This window comes from Oncorhynchus nerka, linkage group LG12, assembly GCF_034236695.1.
Source record: "Oncorhynchus nerka isolate Pitt River linkage group LG12, Oner_Uvic_2.0, whole genome shotgun sequence".
Taxonomy (NCBI): domain Eukaryota; kingdom Metazoa; phylum Chordata; class Actinopteri; order Salmoniformes; family Salmonidae; genus Oncorhynchus; species Oncorhynchus nerka.
In genome coordinates, this window is record NC_088407.1 from 23,023,063 (window position 1) to 23,045,010 (window position 21,948).

At 44.3% G+C, this 21,948-nt stretch overlaps 2 protein-coding genes and 1 pseudogene across 3 annotated transcripts; 2 read left to right on the plus strand and 1 right to left on the minus strand.

Annotated features, from left to right (window-relative positions):
* Positions 1-7,257: 7,257 nt before the first annotated feature.
* Positions 7,258-8,461, minus strand: LOC135574166 (HAUS augmin-like complex subunit 3; annotated as a pseudogene).
* A 1,660-nt stretch (positions 8,462-10,121) lies between these two features.
* On the plus strand, positions 10,122-15,490 carry LOC115117449 (prostaglandin reductase 1-like). Of its 2 annotated transcripts, none has more exons than XM_029645921.2 (10): positions 10,122-10,252; positions 10,885-11,009; positions 11,152-11,197; positions 11,386-11,445; positions 12,181-12,348; positions 13,232-13,388; positions 13,576-13,692; positions 13,947-14,052; positions 14,727-14,845; positions 15,178-15,490. In XM_029645921.2, the coding sequence occupies exons 2-10, from the start codon at positions 10,904-10,906 to the stop codon at positions 15,286-15,288; spliced, it is 990 nt and encodes a 329-aa protein (XP_029501781.2). In that variant the 5' UTR covers positions 10,122-10,252; positions 10,885-10,903; the 3' UTR covers positions 15,289-15,490. The 2 variants fall into 2 exon arrangements, with proteins under 2 accessions (XP_029501781.2, XP_029501780.2); XM_029645920.2 differs by having other exon boundaries at positions 10,123-10,252; positions 10,878-11,009.
* Positions 15,491-16,580: 1,090 nt separating this feature from the next.
* Positions 16,581-20,764, plus strand: LOC115117448 (thioredoxin-like). Its single transcript, XM_029645918.1, has 5 exons — positions 16,581-16,689; positions 17,663-17,767; positions 18,841-18,906; positions 20,055-20,120; positions 20,316-20,764. The coding sequence occupies exons 1-5, from the start codon at positions 16,666-16,668 to the stop codon at positions 20,379-20,381; spliced, it is 327 nt and encodes a 108-aa protein (XP_029501778.1). The 5' UTR covers positions 16,581-16,665; the 3' UTR covers positions 20,382-20,764.
* The last annotated feature ends 1,184 nt before the right edge of the window (positions 20,765-21,948 follow it).

Genomic DNA, 21,948 nt, shown 5'->3' on the forward strand with positions numbered 1-21,948 from the left:
GTTAGTGTGTCCTGAACTAACCCATGTTTCCACTATGACCTGAACTAACCCATGTTTCCACTGTGACCTGAACTAACCCATGTTTCCACTGTGTCCTGAACTAACCCATGTTTCCACTCTGACCTGAACTAACCCATGTTTCCACTGTGCCCTAAACTAACCCATGTTTCCACTGTGACCTGAACTAACCCATGTTTCCACTGTGACTTGAACTAACCCATGTTTCCACTGTGTGCGTAATATGTTAGTGTGTCCTGAACTAACCCATGTTTGCACTCTGACCTGAACTAACCCATGTTTCCACTATGACCTGAACTAACCCATGTTTCCACTGTGACCTGAACTAACCCATGTTTCCACTGTGTGCGTAATGTGTTAGTGTGTCCTGAACTAACCCATGTTTCCACTGTGACCTGAACTAACCCATGTTTCCACTATGACCTGAACTAACCCATGTTTCCACTGTGACCTGAACTAACCCATGTTTCCACTGTGCGTAATGTGTTAGTGTGTCCTGAACTAACCCATGTTTCCACTGTGACCTGAACTAACCCATGTTTCCACTGTGACCTGAACTAACCCATGTTTCCACTGTGTCCTGAACTAACCCATGTTTCCACTGTGACCTGAACTAACCCATGTTTCCACTGTGAACTGAACTAACCCATGTTTCCACTGTGTCCTGAACTAACCCATGTTTCCACTGTGACCTGAACTAACCCATGTTTCCACTGTGACCTGAACTAACCCATGTTTCCACTGTGTGCGTAATGTGTTAGTGTGTCCTGAACTAACCCATGTTTCCACTGTGACCTGAACTAACCCATGTTTCCACTGTGACCTGAACTAACCCATGTTTCCACTGTGTCCTGAACTAACCCATGTTTCCACTGTGACCTGAACTAACCCATGTTTCCACTGTGACCTGAACTAACCCATGTTTCCACTGTGTCCTGAACTAACCCATGTTTCCACTGTGACCTGAACTAACCCATGTTTCCACTGTGACCTGAACTAACCCATGTTTCCACTGTGACCTGAACTAACCCATGTTTCCACTGTGACCTGAACTAACCCATGTTTCCACTGTGTCCTGTGACCTGAACTAACCCATGTTTCCACTGTGACCTGAACTAACCCATGTTTCCACTGTGACCTGAACTAACCCATGTTTCCACTGTGACCTGAACTAACCCATGTTTCCACTGTGACCTGAACTGTGTTTCCACTGTGACCTGAACTAACCCATGTTTCCACTGTGACCTGAACTAACCCATGTTTCCACTGTGACCTGAACTAACCCATGTTTCCACTGTGACCTGAACTAACCCATGTTTCCACTGTGACCTGAACTAACCCATGTTTCCACTGTGTGCGTAATGTGTCAGTGTGTCCTGAACCAACCTGTGCTTCCTCCACGGTTCTTCTGTGCAGTAGTCACCAATGGCCCATCCATGTCCCCCTCTGTCACCCCCTGGCCCTCTCCATCCCTCAACCGCCCTTGTGAGGGGGACACCTCCTGGTGGTGGGGGTTGGTACTGCCACTGTCCTTCCAATCTATCTTTTTCTTCATCCCTCCTTCCGACTCCGCTCTTCTTTCGCCCTCCGCCACTCCCATGCTGTCAATCTTTCCGCCCTCTCCATCTCTCTACCCTCTCTGATTGTCAGTAGTCATGTCACAAAAGAGCAGTTTCCTCTTCATGGGGTCTCTCTGTGGTTCTCCCATGGTCCTCCTGCTGTCACTAACTCCTCTGACTGGGCTATCTCCCTGCAGCGCCACCTGCTGCTCAACTAACTCAACTACACTGTGGCTCTCTGCGCTATCCCTGTGGCTGGTGTTCTCAGTAACTTTGCACAAACAAAATATATTTTTTTGCCTCCATCTCTCTCTAGTGTATGACTTGCACCAAAACCATCCTTTTGTAACCAATCGTTTACTCCAATGTCATTCTCCTCTATTTCTGATTAAGGAAATCATCCCTCTTTCTGGTCTCTGTCACAGCCTGCCATCTCGTTGGCCTCTTTCAGGTAGAGGCAGCAGGAGAGTTCCAAACTGCCATTTAGTTACAAGCGTTAGGGCCTGACGGTCAGCATCTCCTCCTCCAGCTGAAACCATTTAGCCAGGCTCTCCCTCTAGCCTTCCAGGGCTACAGTGGTATCCTCTTGGCTACGTTCAGGACCTTGCCATTCCCCATCTACACTTCCTAAGTGCCAGTCTTCACTTTGAGTCTTTCGGCTTGTTACGTGGTTCTCTGGTGCTAGGAGGATGGTGGTCCACAGGCCCTAGTTGACTTTTTTCTCTAAGGGGGCTAGGGTGCTCTGTGCTGGGGAGGGGTGGTCTGACAGGGCCCTGGAACTGACAGGCCTATCTGGATCCTTTGCGAGATTGCTTACCGCCCATAAGCTGATGCTGAAGATGCTCTGCTCTACTTCCTCCACAGAGCATATGAGCACCTGGAGAAGCCCGACTCTGTGGTGAGAACAATGATCTTTGACTTCTCCAGTGCTTTCAATACCATACAAGCCTGCTTGCTGGCCCAAAAACTAAAGGACAGTCACATAAACCCACACACAAACAAATGGATTGTGAACTACCTGATCAATAGATCACAGTTGGTAAGACTGAACCAGGAAGCATCAGATCGGATATGTACAAACACGGGGGGCGCCGCAGGGGACGGTCCTGTCACTTTTTCAAATCAAATCAAATCAAATGTATTTATATAGCCCTTCGTACATCAGCTGATATCTCAAAGTGCTGTACAGAAACCCAGCCTAAAACCCCAAACAGCAAGCAATGCAGGTGTAGAAGCACGGTGGCTAGGAAAAACTCCCTAGAAAGGCCAAAACCTAGGAAGAAACCTAGAGAGGAACCAGGCTATGTGGGGTGGCCAGTCCTCTTCTGGCTGTACCGGGTGGAGATTATAACAGAACATGGCCAAGATGTTCAAATGTTCATAAATGACCAGCATGGTCGAATAATAATAAGGCAGAACAGTTGAAACTGGAGCAGCAGCAGAGTCAGGTGCTTTTTCTGTTTACCCTCTACACAAATGACTTCACACACACACAACAATGAACTGAGACACTTACAGAAATTCTCAGCAGCAGCACAGCAGCACAGACAGGTGCTTTTTCTGTTTACCCTCTACACAAATGACTTCACACACACACAACAATGAACTGAGACACTTACAGAAATTCTCTGATGACCCTGCTGTAGTAAGCTGTGTCATGAGAGGAGACGATGCTCATCTAAGGGATATACAAGAGTCCTTTGTGAAATGGTGTGAGGATAATTACTTCCACCTGAATGTACTAAAGCCCAAGGAGCTAGTGGTAGATTTTAGGAAAAATAAATGTTTTTAATCCCATTTCAAGTAATTGTGAAGAGATTGTCACTGTTGACTCGTATAAGTACTTGGGTGTAATACTGGACAACAAACTGAACTAGAAGGAGTCTACAAAAACACCCAATCCAAACCGTACTTTTTAAACAAGCTTACATCTTTTAATGTCTGTGACAAAATGCTCCATAGCACTATCTTAGCGAGAGACACTCTGATGACACACACCCTCTCCACAGGGCTCTGATGACACACACCCCCTCCACAGCAATCTGATGATACACACCCCTCCACAGCGCTCTGATGACACACACCCCCTCCACAGGGCTCTGATGACACACACACCCTCCACAGCACTCTGATGACACACACCCACTCCACAGCACTCTGACACACACCCCCTCCACAGCACTCTGATGACAAACACACCCCCTCCACAGCTCTCTGATGACACACACCCCCTACACAGCACTCTGATGACACACACCCCCTACAGAGCACTCTGGTGATACACACCCACTCCACAGCACTCTGACGACACACACACCCACTCCACAACACTCTGGTGATACACACCCACTCCACAGCACTCTGACGACACACACCACCTCCACAGGGCTCTGACGACACACACCCCTTCATAGGACTCTGACGACACACACACTCACTCCACAGCGCTCTGATGACACACACCCACTCCACAGCACTCTGACACACAGGAGCAGTAGCAGGATCATCCCGCTCAGATGTTCCACAGAGAGGTTTAGACGGTCATGTTTACCCACAGCCATGAGGCTTTTTAATATGTGTAATTAATTACAGTGGGGCAAAACAGTATTTAGTCAGCCACCAATTGTGCAAGTTCTCCCACTTAAAAATATGAGAGAGGCCTGTAATTTTCATCATAGGTACACTTGAACTATGACAGACAAAATGAGAAAAAAAATCCAGAAAATCACATTGTAGGATTTTTAAAGAATTTATTAGCAAATTATGGTGGAAAATAAGTATTTTGTCACCTACAAACAAGCAACATTTCTGGCTCTCACAGACCTGTAACTTATTATTTAAGAGGCTCCTCTGTCCTCCACTCGTTACCTGTTTTAATGGCACCTGTTTGAACTTGTTATCAGTATAAAAGACACCTGTCCACAACCTCAAACAGTCAAACTCCAAACTCCACTATGGCCAAGAATCTGCAATAGGTAAGCAACTTGGTTTGAAGAAATCAACTGTGGGAGCAATTATTAGGAAACAGAAGACATACAAGACCACTGATAATCTCCCTCGATCTGGGGCTCCACGCAAGATCTCACCCCGTGGGGTCAAAATGATCACAAGAACGGTGAGCAAAAATCCCAGAACCACACGGGGGGACCTAGTGAATGACCTGCAGAGAGCTGGGACCAAAGTAACAAAGCCTATCATCAGTAACACACTACGCCGCCAGGGACTCAAATGCTGCAGTGCCAGACGTGTCCCCCTGCTTAAGCCGGTACATGTCCAGGCCCGTCTGAGGTTTGCTAGAGAGCATTTGGATGATCCAGAAGAAGATTGGGAGAATGTCATATGGTCAGATGAAACCAAAATAGAACTTTTTGGTAAAAACTCAACTTGTCGTGTTTGGAGGACAAAGAATGCTGAGTTGCATCCAAAGAGCACCATACCTACTGTGAAGCATGGGGGTGGAAACATCATGCTTTGGGGCTGTTTTTCTGCAAAGGGACCAGGACGACTGAACCGTGTAAAGGAAAGAATGACTGGGGCCATGTAACGTGAGATTTTGAGGGAAAACCTCCTTCCATCAGCAAGGGCATTGAAGATAAAACGTGGCTGGGTCTTTCAGCATGACAATGATCATCAAAAATCAAATCAAATGTATTTATATAGCCCTTCGTACATCAGCTGATATGTCAAAGTGCTGTACAGAAATCCCACACACACCGCCCGGGCAACAAAGGAGTGGCTTCGTAAGAAGCATTTCAAGGTCCTGGAGTGGCCTAGCCAGTCTCCAGATCTCAACCCCATAGAAAATCTTTGGAGGGAGTTGAAAGTACATGTTTCCCAGCAACAGCCCCAAAACATCACTGCTCTAGAGGAGATCTGCATGGAGGAATGGGCCAAAATACCAGCAACAGTGTGTGAAAAGCTTGTGAAGACTTACAGAAAACATTTGACCTCTGTCATTGCCAACAAAGGGTATATAACAAAGTATAGAGATAAACTTTTGTTATTGACCAAATACTTATTTTCCACCATAATTTGCAAATAAATTCATAAAAAATCATACAATGGGATTTCTGTTTCTCATTTTGTCTGTCATAGTTGAAGTGTACCTGTGATGAAAATTACAGGCCTCTCTCATCTTTTTAAGTGGGATAACTTGCACAATTGGTGGTTGACTAAATACTTTTTTGCCCCACTGTAACTGTTTTATGAGGTCTTTCTATTGGAAAATGTTGGTGCCTGTTTCCCACCAGAGTAGGATAGAAACAGTACTTCAATCAGACTATTCTTTTAGGGATAATATGGTTGGTGCCTTTGTGTCTTTTTATCATGTGTTGGTCATTGTTGTGTGTCCTGTCGTTGTACGTCATTGATGATGCATGCTGTGATTAAACAATGACCCAAGTTGGGATTGATAAAGTAATACTCTACTCTCCAAGGGGAAGTGGATGGAGCATGTGAGCTGTCTCTTCAGGTGAGCTGTGGGAGAAGACCAAAGGCAACCAATCAGTCGACAGAGAATGAAAATCTGTGTTCTTACTGGACACGTTCAGGTAGTACCTCTGTTTCAAAACGTTTTTCCTCTAACTGAACCTGACCCTGATGTATCTCTCTCTGAACAGCAAGAAGCAACAAGGATACCTAGGGGCTAGTTGTAGTCCACTCTCTCCAGGGAGGCTCCTGTGAGGGGGTATGGAGGACCAGGGAGTACCTCCCTCTGGGGGTAGAGGAGGGGGCAGGGTCCTCGGACATAAACTACGGACAATAAATGCAATTGCGTTTTATCAAAGGCAATTTGAATACACAGAGATACCGTGATGAGATCCTGAGGCCCTTTGTCGTGCCATTCATCCACCGCCATCACCTCGTGTTTCAGCATGATAATGCATGGCCCCGTGATGCAGGGATCTGCACACAATTTATTGAAGCTGAAAATGACCCAGTTCTTCCATGGCCTGCATACTCACCAGACATGTCACCCATTGAGCATGTTTGGGATGATCTCGATAGACGTGTACGACAGCGTGTTCCAGTTCCCGCCAATATCTAGCAACTTTATACAGTCATTGAAGAGGAGTGGGACAACATTCCACATGCCACAATCAACAGGCTGATCAATCTATGCGAAGGAGATGTGAAAAACTGCATAAGGCAAATGGTGGTTCTCTGATTCACGCTCCTCTCTCTTTTTTTTAAAGGTACATTACATGACCAAAAGTATGTGGACACCTGCTCGTCGAACATCTCATTCGAGAACCATGAAAAACAGCCCCAGACCATTCTTCCTCCTCCACCCAAACTTTACAGTTGGCACTATGCATTCGGGCAGGTAGCGTTCTCCTGGCATCAGTCAAACCCAGATTCGTCCGTCGGACTGCCAGATGGTGAGGCGTGATTCATCACTCTAGAGAACACCTTTCCACTGCTCCAGAGGCCAATGGTGGCGAGTTTACACCACTCCAGCCGACGCTTGGCATTGTACACAGTAATCTTAGGCTGCTCGGCCATGGACACCCATTTCATGAAGCTTCTGTCGAACAGTTCTTGTGCTGACGTTGCTTCCAGAGGCAGTTTGGAACTCGGTAGTCAGTGTTGCAACTGAGTACGGATGATTTTTACATGCCACGTGCTTCAGCACTTTGCGGTCCTGTTGTGTGAGCTTGTGTGGCCTACTGCTTCGCAGCTATTCCAGAACAGCCCCCACGCCCTGCAACTCACGCCTGGACAAAGCCTCACGCGCCTGGAGAGAGGATGTGTTGGTGGTGGTGCCCTGTGAGAGGAGAGAGGGAGAAGTTAGAGATAATATGCAACTCTCATGAACCATCCAATGCCCACAGCCCTTACTAACATGTTATATAGTGATACCAATAATTGCAATAAAAAGGACATTCCAAAAGGTTATACGATAAAGAATTTCAAAACAGGTGCCTTACCTTGGTGAATGACCGCAGGTTCTCAGTGATCCACCCCAGCCCGGCCCTGGCTCTCGCTTCCTCTGCCCTGGCCTTGAACAACTGGTGCTGGGCCACAATCTGACCCCACTGGAGCCTGGCCATCTCCCTCCTCTGCTCCACCACTCTTTTCCATCCTTCTCTTTTATCTCATGCCCCTCTCCATCTCCGCAGAGGCTGAGGTCCAGGAACTGGAAGCGTTCTGAGCAGGAGGTCTCCACCATGTCGGTGATGCCCTGGAAGAACTGGCGCTGGGTGAGGGCGGCCAGGGCCTTGGTGTTCAGCTCCTCCTGGTAGAGATAGTGAGAACAGGACAGGGGGTCCTGGTGGGCCGAGGCAGCAGCCTCTCTCTGGGTCTTTCCTTCCTTGGAATCTGGGTCTACTTTGAGGTAGGATCCTAGTTTCCTCACCTCGTCCGTGAGGGTCTGTAGTGCGGCATTTGTCCCGGCATTCTCCGCCCCCAGTGCCGCGTTGACATCCTTCAGCCTGCCATTGGCCGCATCCTGCTGAGAGGCTAATCGGAGCGCAGCATCAGCCTGGGCGGTGGCGAGCTCCTGGAGCTTCTTGCGGCTTCTCCTTTTGAAACGCAACTAGCTCCGCCTCTAGGTCTTCCACTTTCACCTCCCCTTCTGTCAAGGATGAAAAGGATGAGGAAGGGTGGACCATGCTCCTTGCAGCCGCAGGCCTACAGGTTCCTGAGGACTTCGTCCAGGGCAGCCTGATCAAATATGGGCTTGACGGAGTCGCCATAAAGGCCAGGGCCTCCTCTGGGGTAAGGACGTTGCCCTGCTTAAGGGTGTGGCAGACAAAGCCAAGGAGGTGGAGGTTTTCTGAAGGACAGGCAAACAGCCAATCAAACTCAGAGCCCTTCAGGGATAGGGTGCCCAGATAACCTAAGCGACCAAGCGCATCCACAAACTGACCGCCGTCTGACATGACAACAGCACCCTACCACAGATAGAACAATGAGACAGATATTTCACCAGATGTATAAATGTGAAGCATACGCTTGGCTACCAAAGATGGTAGTGAGAGCAGTGTGGGAGAAGATGGAACGAAGATGGAACATTTTCTCATCAATGAAATATTTGATCTCAATACAGTTTTCTGTTCCCAAAACTAGAATCTGTTACAAACAGAGTGGACTAAGTTTCATTGACTTTACCATTTGCCAAAGTTTTAAAAAATATTGCATTGTTTAAAAGGAGTGCAAACGCTAAACGAGTTATTGCACACGTGCCCTTCACACAGTACAGGTTCCCTCACGGAAATCATGCTAGAACATGCCAATAGGATCTGGCTAGCTAGTGCATGGTTCTGCCCACTATGACTCATTTGTTCCCATTTGAAACAATGGGCTGTGGTCTATCTTGGTTTAGTTATAAAAATCTTTGATCCTTTTATTTTTAATCCCAGCACCCGCAGGAGGTCTTTTGCCTTTTGGTAGGCGCCATTGTAAATTAAATAAAATGATTATCTGACTTGCCTAGTTAAATAAAGGTGAAATAAAATAAAATACTGGCTGGCTACCACACTGTCATAGAGGCAGTAACATTAGGGTCAAGCCGGGTGAGGGTGGGATTTATATAGAGGTGAAGAGAATGGTTAGAATTGACAAAAAATATTATCATCGATATATTATCTCAACTGTAACATCATAGTAATTGAATATAAATGAAATTGTTCCTTTCAAGACAAGACCATTTCCTGTGGAGAAGATGGTTCCAGAAATGAGGGGTAAACTCTCAGTTTGAGATATTTCGAATATGAAATCTAAAGGACCTAGAAATTGTCAGGATGAGAGCTTCTCCGCCCTGATGATCGTGTCCTCAATCAATAATCTCAATCGCTCACTGGTTCGGTAGGTCACGTTAATAAGAAGGCGTGGATTTGAAACTAATCACAACGCCATTATTGAGTTGAGCGTTGAAGAAATGTTTAACCGAATATAGTTTGTTTGTGAACTGTAACTCCGGTGACACTGAAACTGTCACCTTTACACCCTAAGTAAGAACAGAAGTTGTTTAACATAATAAACTAGCTAACGTTACTGTAAACTCGCTAGCCACATTCTAACGCCTGAGGTCCCTGAAGTGAATAGCTGCATCAATTTGTCCACCGGTACTTTACGTTGTTAAATTCTTGTTTTTCAACTGGTAGGAAGCCGCTACACGAGCGAAATGCGCGCTCTCAACCATCTTCTTTGGGGTTATTGGACGGGGATGAAACAATTCACGAAAGAAAAGTAAATTACACTACGGGGAAGATACATTTAACATGCATCCACACAAACAACGAAATAACAAATATATACTTCAGTCGCTCGAAACCTCAAATCCCATGTTCAGGCTCTGGTGCCTGATATGGTTGGACCACACACGTCAGTAATCTATGTAGCTCATCAAATGTTAAACGCATAAATTGTTCAACTAAAGAAACAATATCATTAGGATATTTATTTTTATTTTTCGAATTAGCCCCGTGCCGTTTATCACCATTGCTACAAAAGCGACAGTCACGCTCTCATCCAAAATCAGTCACCCTCTCAACATTACGTTCTACGTCACGCGATGGGGATCCGCTAAACAACTTTTTTCAGCCAATGAGAAAGTAGTCGAGCCTACCTGCCCACGCTCTTTTAACCTTTCTAGGTACGTTTTGATATTTCTTTCATTCTGCACGGAGAACAGTGACCTAGAAGTGTGATTTGGTTATACGTTATTCGAGGTGAGTTTTGCTGGACAAGGTATGACATTCAAACGCATTGATAGAGAGAAATGCTTTTTATCACCCGTTGAAATGCTTTTTATCACCCGTTTTATCACCCGTTGTGGTGGTCGACAGACCGATGTAAAGCGGCTTGTACGGTATTCATTTGGCAACAATGCACAGCACTCCGCTAGGTTCTGCAAGTCCTTTATCTAACTAACCTAGTGCTGTGGGATAAATGTGCATTTTGCTATTCTAAATAGCAGCCTACTGTAGGCTACTACAGTACTGTAAATCAATGCATGCTTGTTTTTGCTGGCACAATACTCTACTGCACAGACTGCCGTGTCATGCTTACCAGTTGATCAACAGTCTTTGAATAACATGCATCCTTTGTTGAAGAACTAGTTTCTCGTCATCCTGTTATGATATAAGCATCTGGGTGTTAAATGTATCTATTGCATTTCTAGCTTTAGTTCATATCTCAACCTACAGTTTTAGTTTGCTGTAGTTTAGAGCTACCTATTAGTATGCATGACATGTTGCTAAATTTAGGGATGCAAAAGTAGAAAATGTTCCAAGATTATCTTTGGCTCAGTTATCTTTAATTGTATTGAAAGCAAGTAAGTAAATAATATATTAGTTCACAGTTGTCCAAAGCAAAGAGCCATGGTTCATTCCAAGACCTGGGTCCTGGCCCGTCACTTTGAAGGCTTCCCGGAGGACAGCAACTTTGAGCTGAAGCTGGAGCAGCAGCCAAAGCCTAAAGATGGAGGTAACAAACGAACACCTGTGGAGATGAGCTCATCACATTGACTTCGATCATCTGGACTAGTTCTTGCACTGAGTACAAGATTCCTGTACCTGACTGAAGCTGATATGAGTGATGCCATACGTTGTTGTTTTGTCTGTTTCAGAGGTGCTTCTCGAGGCACTGTTTCTCAGTGTGGATCCATACATGAGGTAGGGGAGAAAAGACAAAGGGGACGGGGTTGGAATCCCCTAACATGTTTCATGTTATGTAATATCTATAAGGAAAACTATATGTTATTATTCACTGAACAGTTTTGACTTTGCTAAACCACAGTTCTTCAGTAGATTTCCTGACAGAAAACATCTCATCTGATGTGTTCTTCTGTGGTTGTTTCCAGACCGTTCAGCCGACTGCGTATGAAAGAGGGGGGAGTGATGATCGGAACTCAAGTGGCCAAGTAAGAAAAATAAACCGGTCCACGTCCAAATGGCACCCTATTACCTACATAGTGCACTAGTGGGCCCTGGTCAGAAGCAGTGCACTATGTAGGGAATACATTGCCATTTGGGATGCAGGCCTAAGTTAACTGCCTTTCATCTACCATGGGAGGACATGCATGCCTACCGTTTACTGGAAGAGAATGGACCCTGCACCTGTTATTCATTTCTGAGGCAGTAGATTATCATTGGTGACTGCAGTTGTAAGAGAACAACTTGAATGCACTTGGCAGTGTACTCTGAGGTTCCGTTCCTGCCACAAGTGAGTGGTTCAATGTGTTTTCACAGACAAAGTGTGTTTTTGACAGTGAGTCTGTCTGGATACGTACACAGAACCAAATGACTCTCCCCTGCATTCACTCTCCCCAGGGCTTTTTAAATGACTTTACTGAGTTTATTTCCTTGAATACTGTCATTAAACTATCTTTGTGAATATGTACAGATTGCCTCCATTGACATTTTCATATGTATTCAAATTAGTCTCTAGATAAACAGTTTAGCGACCACTGAGGGTGAAGGTCGTAGTCCCAGGTTAAACCTTCTCTGTGACTAGAAACACTCTCAATGGGAGATTGTTCATTAGGCATACTTTACGATCTGTGTCTTCTGACACAGACTTCTTATCAACACTCTAAGTATGATCAACTACCCTAGTTAATCCAGTTTGTTTATTTGTTGTGTGTGTGGTTTTCTAGGGTGATCCAGAGCAACAACTCAGCCTTCCCAATTGGGTGCCATGTGGTTGGTAGATGTGGCTGGAGGACACACACTGTGTCTGATGGGACAGGCCTGACACGCCTTCTGTCTGACTGGCCACAGGAGGTCCCCATGTCCCTGGCTCTGGGGGCCATCGGCATGCCTGGGTAAGGAATGGGGGACTTTCTGAGTGCCAGTGGCTTCTATTTTGGGGTAAAAGTCTCCGAAATCCCGGACCGAGGGCAACCGCACTCATCCAGAATGTCAGAACATTGTTAATGTGGGAGGCAACCCATCTGCCTAGGGAGAATAGTAAAAAAAAAAACAAGAGTTACTATGGCATGAATCACCACTGGCCACAAAGTGTGGAACATTTATGTTTTCAGGTAAGAAGAAAGGCCTGGGTAAGGAGGGATACTAACAGTTAATGTTTGAGCTAGTGTTGGAGAATTTGCAGCACAGCTGTTTCATGACAGACTAAATGTTGACCTCACGTCTGCCAGGAAAAGCATCTGCATGTTTTTCTTTGATTTGGCCCACAGATGTCTCCGGTCACCATTTACGGTCCTGTTCCGCTTTTCCGCTGAACTCTAAACCGTTTGAATGAGTCACAATTCAGATGAGCATCCATCCATGCTTGTGTTTTTAAGGATCTAAAAAGCTTCATTTCGATGGTGAAGAATTATATGGGAGAGACGGGCAAGGATGAGAGAAAGGTTGAGGCGGGGATTTGCCTCACGAACATTGGGGTTGTACATGTGTGCTTTCTGATGGGAGTGTTCCCACTGGACCACACGGGTGACTCTTCTATGGTTAAACTTCTTATTAAAGAGCTCTCCCTCTGGTGCCCTGACTACTGGCTGACAGACCTTATGTGGTCTCCAGTGTTGTCTCCACTGTTTGATCACTCTTTAAACAGTTTCAATATATGGAATCAATATATGGAATTGTCTGGGGGTTTGAGAATTTAAAAACTTTGAAAGACAAATGACTGTATTCAATGGACTATAAAGTTGTATTTTATCCTATTCCCTTGTAATCTGATTGCAGGTTAACAGCCCTGTACGGTCTGGAGGAGGTGCTGGGGCTGCAGGCTGGAGACACCCTCCTGGTGAACGCTGCAGCTGGGGCCGTGGGCTCCACTGTGGGCCAGATCGCTAAGATCAAGGGCTGCAGGGTGGTGGGCTCCACCGGGTCTGACGCCAAGGTAAGAATGAAAAAGGGATTTGAATGAAAGACTGGGAGGCAAAAATGCAATGGTCATCATCTATTTCTTTGTCTTTATCCTTTGATTAAAAAAGGGCGCAGCACTTGATTAAGTTAAATTGTTTCAGTTTCTTTTCCTGAACTTTTTTTGTTTATTCCTTTGTCTTTTTCTCTTTTCCGACACCAAGGTGGCCTTCCTCAAGGAGCTGGGCTTCGATGAGGCCTTCAACTACAAAACAGTCAGCTCTCTGGAGGAGGCCCTGAAGAGTGCCTCACCTGACGGATACCACTGCTTCTTTGAGAACGTAGGTTATATAGTAGTTATAAAGTATTTCGTTGTAGTAAAGTATTTATATAAAATGTTATTAAGTAGTTATATAATAATTCACTCTGATACTTGTAATATTGTTAGATATGGTGCTACTCTTAAGTTTTAAAGTGGTATTTCACTCTAGTTTTAATATCATTAGACAGATATACAGTGTCGGACGCTATCAGTGTTTTGTAATGGGTATTTCATCCTAACATATTTACCTGGATATAACTTACCTGTTTATAGGTGGGAGGATCTTTCTCTAGTGTGGCCATCCCTCAGATGAAGGAGTTTGGAAGGATAGCCTTGTGCGGGGGCATCTCAACATACAATGACACCACTCCACAAACAGGTCTGCTCTCGCTCCCTTTTCTTACAGAGATGCACATTTAAAGAACCCATTCAAATATACACAACTCTACATTGCATAACTCTGTAATTTGTGTTACCTTTATATGCTGTGAGTGTTGAGATTGTGCACTGACTGTGCTCATTTCAATATTCCTCCAGAGGGCGCCATTAGCCAGTATTACACTCAGAATGCTGTCGCCAGCTGAATGTTTCTTTCAGTGGAGGCTGGTGGGGGAAGCTAGAGGCAGACAGTCTCATTGTAATGGTCTGGAATAGAATAAATGGAACAGATCCATTTATGCCATTCCAGCCATTACAATGAGCCTGTCTTCCTATAGCTCCCCCCACCAGCCTCCCCTGGTTTCATTGCATAAAAATAAATGAAGAAGCATATTGGATCTTTGTTTTCCTTTGCCTATATTACACACTCTCTATAACCCCTTTCCTCATCTTGCTTTGCCTTTCCTTTCTCTCTCTTACTCTCAATATCTCATTTTCTCTCTCACTTTCTTTCACTTCTTTCTCTCTTACTCTCCCCCTTTCTTTATCAATTCAATTCAATGGCTTTATTGGCATGGGAAACATGTGTTAACATTGCCAAAGCAAGTGAGGTAGACAACATACAAAAACATATAAACATACATTTATCTCTCTCTCTCTCTCTCTCTCGGACAGGCCCCTACCCCCACCTGACCATGATCTTTAAGCAGCTGAAGATGGAGGGCTTTCTGGTGGGCAGGTGGGAGCATAAGAACCAAGAGGCTCTGAGGAGACTGATGGCCTGGAAGAGGGAGGCAAGTACTAGCCTGAAATCCAGACGTGTTTACACTCCTTGTGCTCTGACATGTTTGGCTTATGACATGGAATACAAGGAGTGGAATGTTAGCACAAACAGACTGGTACCCAGGGTACATAAAAACTGTCTGAAGTTCAGAATCATGAAAATGCTGTATTGGGTAAGAATTTTGCGCGCCATGTTTTACATATTGTGTAGATGTCTTGTTAGCTGTACACCCTGTTATTTTAATGAGCCTTCATCTCATTTCGACCTATTCATATTTACAATATGAAATGTCTGTGACTATCAGAGACTATAGACCTGTTAATGTTGTGTTTTTATCCACAGGGGAAACTGCAGTGTCATGAGCATGTCACTGAAGGCTTTGAGAACATGCCTGCTGCCTTTATGGGAATGCTGCAGGGAGAAAACATTGGAAAAGCCATTGTTAAAGTTTAGATGGCTTCAATGGATACTCTATCATAGAATTAGAATTCAAGGAACATTCCCATAGGAAAGCCTAACTATAACCATGACGTTGCATTCTGGAATCATTTTTCTATAGTGCATTCGTAGCACAACCTTATTATACATTCACATCATAGTCCGTCCTTGAATCCAAATGTTTACTTTGTATGAAGTATTAAAGTGTTTATATGTCTTTTGTTGTCTGACTTCATTGTTTTACTCACAAATCAGAGTCAAATGAATTGATGGTGTTTCGTAGGCGACCTAGTAGTAATGGCAAGATGTGCATCGCCACACTACCACAGACCTAGGTTGTTCTGTCTTATTGCAGGCTATAGCTCTAAAAATAACTCTGCTCATAATTAATGCTTCTCATCTCCTTGAAAGCAGGAAGAAAGGACTTTGTTCATTAGGTACCAAACGGCAGTAAAAAAGGACTAAAACGGTGAGGGACTACCTGGAATTGTCCAGTAAGAAACGTTCCTTTTCCATTTGAAAACATTTACTACGGTGTGCCCTAATGAATGTGACCCAGGGCTTTGAAGCTCCTATGCTGTCATTGAGTGGATCCAAAACAATTAGTGTAAGGTCTATCTCCCCTTAGTTGTCTACAACATCCCTTTGTTTGATATGAATGAGACGTCTTTATTTTTAGTTACTGATTTGAATTTCAGTAGAGTTCAGGTGACAAGATGTTCGTTTCTGTAATAAGACCAACCTCATGGTGAGAGCCTGTCATGTACATAACCATGGAAGGAAAGCATGATTCATACCAAAAATGTAGTCTGATGGGAATATTACAATGTATTTGATTCATTCAGATCACTTTGGTCCATCAATCCACAGAATAAATTACTTTCTCATTTGATTTGAATGTTCAGTGCTATTACTTTCCCAGCTCCAATGCTATTTGACCCTGCTTCTTGACTCACAGGTTCTCTCAACCAATCCCCTGCTGGTTCTGTAGTAAACCAGGAATTTGTCAAGTCACCGTGATTTGTGGAATAAACTATTGTACATGTTGCCTACACAATATGCAGCATTCATATAGTCAAACCAATTGTGGTCCCTTTTGATTCATTCCAGAAAATTCTATGTTCAGGTATTCAATGCACTTGAATGACCCAAATCTTGAGAAATAGCCTAATCTACACACAAAATATGAAAATGTATCATTTGCATTGCTTGAAGCACAATATTTCAATTGTCATCCCCGTCAAGCAGTTGGCTCGTGGATCGCCCACGAGGGGCAGGGCTTATGCGCGGCTTTTATAAACTCGGCAGCGTCACTTCACACACTGAAAGCCGCTTGCTGTCAAAGGAGCTTAGTATTGTGTTGTAACAGACCGCCAATAAACCACCATCAACATGATTATCGAAATTGAAGATAAGGTAAGACATGTTTTTGCTTCGTGCATAGCTCTTTTGATTGATCATCCAACTCAGTTTGGGGGGTTTGAAGCGTTTATAACGTTCACGCCACTGCGCCTGTCATCGAATGTTCATTCCTAATATGCAACCAACTGGCTAGGTTTATCTGGACTAGGCAAACGTTTTCAATCTCCTCTAACTTTCTGGCTAAATCGCTACCGTCCCAGTTAGTGTTATATTTAGCTATTTAATGTGTAAATTACATATAACCTGGACTTTTAGTGGTTGTGTTGAATCATCATGGTTGCAATGTTTTAAGTGTCAGGCAGATGGAATCAGTCCCGGGCAGTGATGTGTATAAACCCTGGATTACTGTTATGTATTGGCCGTTAAGAGGTTTTGAAGCCACTAGTCGGCCATGTTGGCACTCCCCGGTAGGAACTCTTTCATGGGAATTAATGAAATTCTACAGTATTTAAAGGACAAAATGACAGGTATTTAAGTTGTTGTAGTAAGGACAGTAACATTAGTAATCTGAAAGCATACTTTAAGGAATGTATGTTTAGTTCAGATTATATAATTTGAAAGTATGCATTTAGGTTTGTGTAATAATGTGTCAAAAAGAAATGTAGACATGAATAAATGCATTTCTATAGCTTCCTAAATATTTTTTACAATGTGAGGGAGGGCCAAGCTGGCGGTATGGTGGCTTCAACACAGTGCCCTCTGTCAATCATCGTGTGTGTGTGTGTGTGTGATAGTCCATCAAAGTCCTGTTCCAGCCTCAAACGGCTTAAGGTTGGCGCTAAACAAGGTCCTATAAACCACTGTCATGTTCATATCAACCAAAAAGTATTATATTCTTCTGATGCCAGACATTGTTGATGGCCAATAACATATTCTATGTTTGTCATTCTCATTGTGGCTGGACAATGTGTTCTGTAGGCTCTTCCTCACAGTTTTAATTAATAATGTGTTCTCTACTGTTCTGTAGGATTCCTTCTTCAGTGCCCTGAAGGAAGCAGGAGACAAGCTGGTGGTAGTAGACTTCACAGCCTCCTGGTGCGGCCCCTGCAAGAACATTGCACCCTTCTTCAAAGTGAGTGGTCCAACACTCAACGTCTCTAGCTGAGCTGTACCATTACTCACGCGGGAAGGTTCTTCTGATTTAGTTTCTGATTTTGTTCTAAGGGCCCATATTCATAAAGCGTCTTAGACTTGGAGTGCTGAGCAAGGATCAGTTCTGCATTTTTACATCATAATCAATTTGATTACAAGGACAGGGTGGATCTGTTACTAGATCAGCTCTCCCACTGAGATGCTTTATGAATACAGGCCCAGTTGTGCCTAGTCTAGTTAAGATGCACCCTGCTAGCTGTAGCTGTCAGATGGTCTCCTGTGAGAGGCCTCATGCCAAGTAGGGGGAATCTGAAGGGGTTGGTTGGTCTGAGCCAGAGATATTATGGAAGAAGAAAAAACGGTGTGCAAACCCTATTCCCTACATGGTACACTACTTCTGACCAGGGCCCATAGGACTCTGGTCAAAAGTAGTATACTATGTAGGGAATAGGATGCCATTTAGGATGTAGCCTGTGTTGTGGTGGCCATGTCGTCTTGGTAACCATCGAGGAAGCCTCCTAGGACTTGGAACATTGCGCTTATCAAGTGAAGAGCCCTTAATATAGACTGTAAACAGAATGCTAATGAACAATGCTGAGATGATCAGTCATAAGCCCACTGAGGCAGAGCAGGGTTGTGAAGTCGGGCCTTGCCGTAAACTATTTAAAACAAAAAACTGGGTCAATACTCGCATTACGTAGCATTCAAGTGGAGATGTGAATCAACCTATGGTGTGTGTCCTCCATCAATACCCCTTGTATGGTATGTCTCTGGGTCAATAATAGACAGGTGGATACATGAGCTGCTGTGTCTGACTCATCTGGTTGAGTTAATGGTTACAAAATTCCCAAGTGGAGGATTCTGGATTTCCCCCCTCCCCTCTGGTTCCGGGAATTTTCTAACCAGGATTTCTGGAAAACCTGGGGATTTTGGGGAAGCTAATATAATTTTGGAATCCTAGTTTAGCCAGCAGTACACTGCTAGGCCTGTTTTCCCATTGGGGCAGCCTTGCTGACCGTTGACGTTTAACCTGTGCGCTCTGCTCCTCTACAGGGGCTTTCGGAAAAACCAGAGAACAAGAATGTGGTTTTCCTCAAGGTGGACGTGGACGAGGCAGCGGTGAGGCAATTGTGTGTGTGTGTGTGTGTGTGAGTGTGTGTGTGTGTGTGTGTGTGTGTTCCACAAACATTGAACAACTGTTAATAGCTCTTGTTGAAAGTGCCTGAGCATTATGTACTGGAGGTTGAAGTGATGAATTGGGACGTTATCAGATTTTCTGTGAATTAGTACAAACAGTCCAGTTGGTGTATTTGAATACAGAAAAGTCCTTGTAAAGATGGATGTCTTGCCTAACATTGACTAGACCTCATGTATGTACATCTATTGGGAAACCCCACGAGGCTATCTCTTGAAGTACAAGACTCGAGAGAATACTTTGGTTAGGAAAGTGGGGTCAGTAGACGAGCCGGCTGTCTGGCTGGCCGGCAGTTTTCAGGTGAAAGGTCACTATCCAATTGTGACTTTGTTGCATTGAGCTGGGGTTGCTGTGGCTACGGGAAGTGGCTTCGCGTGTTTTTGTACAGTCCAGACACTGGGTTGAACCCATGAGTCAGTCATCTCAGCTGTCTGTGTTGGGTCATATAGTATGTAGACTACTGTGTGGCTGGGTGTACGGAGGGGCGTTCCAAAACCTGCTTTTCCCTTGTATATTATTACAGAATGCTTGAGGCCATTTGCCCAGTCAGTTAGGACAAACCTGTCCTGCAGAACTAAGGCGTTCCTTACTGGGTGATACTCAACCACATCAATGTGCTTTTAATAGAGGGAGCCTGTTTATTTACACTACTATTGTACCTTTTTAGCATGGCTTCTGATAGCCATAAAAATAAACGTACAACAGGGATTTGAGAGGAATGGGAGATGCAGTAGAGGAATGCTGAGGCAGAGGCCACGTAGTGAGGACGACTGGCTACTATTCTGAACTGTGAGTGGTGATCTTTCTGGCGCCCAGACCTGATGAAGCATCAGCCAAGTGTCTGCTACACAGAGTGGAAGAGAAGTCCAGTAGCTACAAGATCATCAGCAGACTCTGTCACCGTTATCTACCATCCTCTGACTCATCTCTCTCCGCTCAAGCCATGAACTGACCCTCTCCATCTTCAGAGGATGCAGCGATCAAAGACTTTGCCTCTATTGGTTGATCTGTCATGATGTATTGCTTGTTTGGTCTGCGTTTTAATCACCCTTCACTCTGCCTCCTCCTATAGGATGTGGCCAAACACTGTGACATCAAATGCATGCCGACGTTCCATTTCTACAAGAATGAGAAAAAGGTGGGTATTTTCTTGTCTTTTCCTTTTATAAATAATAAAAGGAGTAACGCAACTTATGGTCGCTTTAGTTGATTTCCCTCTCGGGGTAAAGACTGTATTATATTTAGTATAACAGTCGGCTGTACTAGCCTGTTTTTGAATGGAATTGTGGTACGTTGAAAGTGATATTAGAATTCCCTGTGGTGTCGTTCCCAGGTGGATGATTTCTCTGGGTCCAACGAAGCCAAACTGGAGGAGAAGGTCAACACTCTGAGGTCATGAGGAAGAGGCTGACACGCACTTCTGCACTGACGCTGTACAAACGCCACCACCAACCAACTGTCTTTAGACCGAACTCCCCCTTGAAGGAATAATTCCACTATAGTCCCAATTCCCTCTCGAAGGACAGATTCCACCATATGTACAACAAAACATTGTTTTAATTCAATTGTTATTATTTTTTAAATTGTTATTAAATGTTAATACCAAACCATGCCTCTAAATCCTCCAGTATATTAGTCGTTCTTATTCAGGTCAGGAGTTTATCTCCATTTTTAAAAAGGACCATAATATTTTAATGTATTTTTATATATTAGAGCAATGCTGTAGGGATTTTGAATGTTCTGTCGAAGTGGGTGGATTCAATAAATTAAGATGAATGTTGACGTCTGGTATGAGTTCCCTAAATATTTTTTGGGGGGATGAGTTAATGGACTAGGGTTGCACTACTCTTCATGGCGCAGTAGTCAACTGTATATTTAACTTTCTAGACTAGAATTGAGCATCCCATTTGCATGTTGTGCTTCACAACGCCACACCCATCCCAGTCGTGTTAGACTTTCAGAATGAAAAAGCGTAGGCTATATAGAAATGATGCACATAGTAAGTGAAATTAGGATTTATCATCCTCATTGAGGTGTAAATTAGCCTACATCTCGCATTACAGTGTTTGAATTTGTAAACAAGGCTGCATTTGGATTTCACTTAATGTGACGCTGTGCAGCCAATGGCAATGTCCCCATTAGGTATAATGCCAGGAACCTCATGTAGATTTTCTAGCTCTAATGCAGTTCCACCTCCAAGCCAAAACAACCTCTGCAGATCTGATTGAATAGAGCCCTAAGACGCAATCTAAAGCAACATCCATCTTAAAGCACTATGAATATTTTATTTAACCCGGTAAATTGACAGAACCGATCCTAATTTACAGCAATGATCTAGGGGATGATCAAGGCACTGACTTGCTGTAAATTAGGATCTGTTCTGTCAACTTACCAGGTTAAATAATATTCATAGTGCTTTAAGAAGTTGGGGATGATTAGATGACAACAATGGTATATGAGCCAGACTGGGAATTTAAGCAGGACACCTGGGTTAACACCCCTACTCTTACAATAAGTGCCATGGGATCTTTAGTGCCCACAGAGAGTCCGGACACAATTTTAACATCCCATCCAAAAGACTGCACCCTACACAAGGCAATGTCCTCAATCACTGTGATATTTTTTTAGACCGGAGGAAAGGGTTCCTCCTCCTGTTCCTCCAACACCACTTCCAGCAGCATCTGGTCTCCCATCCAGGGACCAACCATGATCAACCTTGCTTAGCTTCAAAAGCCAGCCAGCAGTGGGTTGCAGGGTGGTACGCTGCTGGTACACTGATTCTAGAAGGATCATTAGGGACCTATAGTAAAGGCATGGAGAGACCCACTGCCGGCACCTGACATGCTTTAGCGTCACAACACCCAACAGCAGAGATGAGGTACTAGTGGCGTTCCAGCCCAACTACAATGCAGACGCCTGCCAGATCTCGCCAACACTTAGGTGTTTTAACATATCAGCTAATCATA